This window comes from Montipora capricornis, chromosome 9, assembly GCF_036669925.1.
Source record: "Montipora capricornis isolate CH-2021 chromosome 9, ASM3666992v2, whole genome shotgun sequence".
In the NCBI taxonomy this organism is placed as follows: Eukaryota; Metazoa; Cnidaria; class Anthozoa; order Scleractinia; family Acroporidae; genus Montipora; species Montipora capricornis.
Genome location: NC_090891.1, coordinates 30,440,876 through 30,445,875, shown reverse-complemented (window position 1 = coordinate 30,445,875; position 5,000 = coordinate 30,440,876). Strand labels below are relative to the sequence as shown.

The 5,000-nt window shown below is 40.5% G+C and overlaps 1 protein-coding gene across 1 annotated transcript in view; it reads left to right on the top strand.

The window, feature by feature from the left end:
- LOC138014938 (leucine--tRNA ligase, cytoplasmic-like) overlaps positions 1–5,000 on the top strand; it is a 64,787-nt gene that overhangs the window by 27,502 nt on the left and 32,285 nt on the right. The window contains exons 21-22 of the mRNA XM_068861832.1: positions 2,209–2,347; positions 4,543–4,632. Of these exons, the coding sequence (XP_068717933.1) occupies positions 2,209–2,347; positions 4,543–4,632 (229 nt within the window). The remainder of the gene's footprint in view (positions 1–2,208; positions 2,348–4,542; positions 4,633–5,000) is intronic.

The window sequence follows — 5,000 nt, the reverse complement described above, 5'->3', positions numbered from 1 at the left end:
GAGCTGAGCTGAGCTGAGCTGAGCTGTTTGTCGTCTTTCGTGAGCCAGTCATTTCTTTGCACGGCAGTACCAGCACGATTACGACTTCCGGTTTCCGCTAAGAAACATTTGGACCACGATACCTAATGCGCGTGTGTGTACCTAATGCACGGTACGGAAAAGTCGATTTCGGAAAAGTCTTACTTGCACTTCAGTCTTGAGTTAATTCCCAAATGTGTTTTCATTCAAAGAGACTCTTCGTTTCCTGAGTGGCTACGGAACAGTAACTTTTCATCCATGTTAACTAAAGATGTTGCACTCTCTACCACTCAAATCGAAGGAAAGAGGAAAAAAAAAAACCGAAGGAAATAGAAAATAAGTCGCTTATCTTCTTAATCATCATGGTCTCTTTCATCGTCTTCGTGATCATAATCATCATCAACGTCATTGGCATTTCATTGTCAAAGTCGTTATCAATGCCATCGCCAGGGACCTAAATCAAGGACGACAACGACGGCTAAGAGGACACCACATAGCAATAGGTTTAAGGTGGCTGGAACCAGTTTCACCACTTTTAGAGACCTTCTTGTTAGATGGGTTATAACTACTATACTATATCACGTAACAGCAATGTTATGGTACCACGTCAAACACCAATTATTGCTTAACAAAATGCGCTCACAATTTTGACGTAATGGGTTACCATGGCAACATGAAAGGTCTCCAAAAACACCCTATATTTCGTCTTTACTTGCTTATATCTTAAAAATGAACTCGGTGACCCCCATTTTTTATTGTAGAATAGTAATTAGCATCTTGAGATAGAACTATCAGCAAAGTTTAAAAAAATTCTTGGGAGCCAATTCAGAGCTACCTTAATTTTTCGAAAATTTAAGGTAGCTCTTAATTGGCTCCCAAGAATTTTTTTTAACTTTGCAGATAGTCCTATGTCAAATTGCTAATTACTATTCTACAATAAAAAATGGGGGTCACCGAGTTCATTTTTAAGATATAAGCAAGTAAAGACGAAATATAGGGTGTTTTTGGAGAGCTCTCATGTTGCCATGGTAACCTATTACGTCAAAATAGTAAGCGCATTTTGTTAAGTAACAATTGGCGTTTGATAGGGTACCATAACATTTCTTTTACGTGATACAGTTTTGTAGTGACAACCCTTCTAATAAAAAGGTCCTTGAAAGTAGTGAAACTGGTTCCAGCCACCTTGATTAGCAAAAACAATAGCTCTAAACGACCTGCACGTGCGTTTTACATTTTGATACATTTCTATGCCGTTGTCGTCTTGACAACGACGTGAATGGTCAAATTTGAGGTCATGTTTAGGACGCGATCACCTGACGATGAATTTTCAATTTTCCCTCTGAAAATCCACATCGTTCTCACCAATTTTCTTCTTGGAATGTGGGCTCACACTTTCCATGCCAAGCGACTTGGAGTAATCGCCAAATTATTTCAGTATAACGGGAAATGGTAATTTTAGACAACGTTCTCGTCCTTGCTTAATTAGAGAGTTTAAGAAACCACGACGGCTACGGGGACGAAAACGTCACTTTAAAATATACGTTTGAGCTATTCTAGGTATTTCGGGATTATTCAATCTTGTTTATATTATACAATATGTGCGAAGTGTCCTACAACTGGATTGGTACGGACGGATTTGAAGTAAAGAGCGAAACTGAAAGATTCATTGTAGTTTGTTCACGTTGTCGTCAAAACCTCAAATTTGGTATTTTCACGTGGTAGTTTTGACGAGTACGGGAGAGAAATATTTAAAAATGCGTGCCGCACGTGCAGCACGATCTTTTTGGTTCTCTTAAGCAATAATTTACTGCTTTTTGGCGATGTCGTTGCCGAAGCCGTTGTCGTTCCTTAAACTCCCTGTTAAGGTCCCTACCGTCAACGCGAAGCCATCACTTCAACCTCCTTCATCTTGCTGTCCGCACTCATCTTTATTTTCTGCGTGATCAGCATCACTGTCATTATCTTCATCCTCGCCTTCATTGTCAAGCATCATCCTTTGACTACAAGCATCACCTGAACAACTTCTAAGATTTGCTTGGACCTCATCCGCCTGAATCGGACAACGAACAAAGCTGGTGTTAATTGCCACTGGATTCCGTAACCTCTCGTTATCACTTCCACTAAGAATTATAAGAATTACAGTGGAGATAGTATGTGTATTAAGCGTCAATATGTTTGTTTCTCCATCAGGAACACGTCTTCCTTGGGATGAACAATACCTGATTGAATCTCTTTCTGATTCAACTATCTACAATGCATATTACACAGTTGCACACCTTCTGCAACAGGGCCCCTTTGATGGTTCCGCCGGAGGACCTCTTGGAATAAGGTACAGTGCGGCATTCACATCGATCAAACTGACCAAGTGGTAATTGCCTATCACAAGTTAACTTTATTCCATTTATTAGATTCGGCACTCGATAACCAACTTGCTCCGCAATCAAATTTGCATCTAGACCACTCCGCCTGGTAATATTCTTCCGTCTTGAAGAACTTAGCAGTTGTAAGTTGGGCGAAACGTTAATGCCTTTACTATTTTTAAGACAAAGCATCTGTGCAAATTGTCAAGTTTAAGCTGGTAAATCCACTCATTGCACGTTGGTTTGGATTAGTTTCCAGTTGTCCCAGCTTCAACTCTCCCACTCTTTGTAAATAGTCAACTGGTTGCCTCCTGCCAATTGGGGTTTTTAATCATGTTTCTTTCAGGTTATTAAAAGTGGGGTGCCTGTGAACTAGTTGGATAGCTAAGTGCACTTCCACTACAAACAAAGCATTTACATTTACTCAGTGCTTAAACATGGTGGAATAACGCTCCATTCTTTTAAACCTTAAGACAGGCTAGAGCAAATTGAATGAAAGTTTAAGTTTTTGTTTTTTCGGTAGGCTTCCTCCTTGATTTCGAGGAAAGGAAGAGGAATTATTTTGTCTAAGATTGAAGGCCCGGATAACCAGGCCACGCTTGGATAAGAAGCAACAGCAATTCAATTTTATTTATTGCTATGACCAAAATCGACTTGCCTTATGTCAATTCGTTCATCTAGCTATTTCCCGCTAACGTGCTGGCTCATCTGTAAATTGATTTTGCATTAACTAGTACTAAAGGTCCGACGAAATGATGTTGATTTGGGTTGATAGACATATCTCAGCGATGAGATTAGCAGAAGGTGTTCTATCGACGACTTATAAATTTTCTTCTGAATTTTTTTTTATTTCGCTTTTTTCCTTAATCCTTTGGGTCCGATGCGGTACATCTTGATTATCGAGACGTGACAATGTGAATTCTCCTAAAATAAACAGTGCGGCCAGAACATTGTTGCTGCCGCGTACAATTTTGAAAACACCTTGTCGTTTTTACATGCACCTGTTTTCCTAATTTTGGGAAAAAATGTCAACGGAGCTATTTTCGTTTGTCTCAGGAACTTTTAATCTTTAGAGCTGTCACCCTTAATCTTTACAGCTGTCACCCTTAATGCATGAGAAAGCTTCTTTTGTAATGAAGACTTGTCGTAGCTAAACTAATAACCAAGTGGTATTGTCTTCAAAATTCAAAATTCGCCCCCAGCTGGATTCCGGGGAGGCAACTTGTCTTTCTAGTGTTAAATACTTTTGAGGCGTTCATAATATCAGAAGCTGTTTCGGCATAAAAGGCACTTATCTGTAGATAAATTAGGCATTGCTAGTGTTCATGAAGGATGCATATTGACACATTCAGTGCTGGATTATCTGCTTTGATGCAGTCATGTCAAGCTTATACTTCACTTTTTCACAAACGTTTTATCTCTAAGTGGTATTTCATCATGATAGTATCTTGACGTACATGTTCGTTGCAGTATGACGAGAATCTTTGCCCACCCCCTGTACTAATGTAATCTCTCTTGCTTCTCCTATCTCTTTCTTTTACTTCTTTCCATGCATCCGGCTATCTGTCCCCGTTCTTACTTCTCTTTCTTCTTCCTCCCACCTTTTGGATCGAAAGACGATAACAGCGAATCAAGTTAAAAGAAATAGGGTTTCGTATCAATTCCACCCGGATACCTGTTATTCAATAGATTCGTTACACCTTAGACTGCTCACAGTCCCCTATTTTTCCGTTTGATCGTCAGTGGGGATCGAGCACAAACTGCCGCCATCTTTGTTTGTGAACAGCGAGCACGAACTGGGGAGAGCGACATAACTACCGAGTGGGTGGGGGGAGTGGAGAAACCCCTCCACTCCCCCACCCACTCGGTAGCTATGTCGCTCCCCCAGTTCGTGCTCGATCCCTACGATCAAACGGGAAAATAGGGGATGTTGTGAACAGTCTAGTTACCTTTAATAACTCTAGTGTACTTAAATGCGCCTTTCACCGGTGAATAGGCTAAGAAACCCTTACTGGCAGGAGGCGGCCTCTTGATTGTCTATGAAACACTGATCTAGTGAGATTGAATTAGAAACTAACCAAGGTAACTACTTCTTTTGGGCAAAGGAGGATGTCAAACCGAACAAATCACGTGTTCATCCGTTCTGTCTCACTTTGAAATTCAGAGCTGAACAAATGACTCGGCAAGTTTGGGATTACGTATTCTTTAAAGATGCTCCTTTTCCGGAAACGGACATCCCCGCAGACAAGCTTGGGTGAGTGAAGTTATAGTTCTGCTCAGCTGTGTATGGTTTTGAATCGGTGGTCCCTTAAGAGCTTGCGCAATTGTCTTTGCATTGGTACGCTTGCTACTCTTGCTGATTGATTTCAAAATTTCGCGCCTCATTTTCAACCAATCAAAAGTCAAAATAAAGCCAAACTTGACTCGTTCTGGTCGGCCGATGTTGCGATTGGCCAAAATAATTGCATTGATATGGTTTTTTTTTACGCCAGTCAAATGAAAACCTCTTTGAGTGTTTTTGGGAATCCACAGTTATATAAGACTGCGCTTTGACTGGGATGGAAAAGGATGGAGACTGTTTTGATAGTTGTATACGTGTTAAATCATTACCTCTGTCATTAA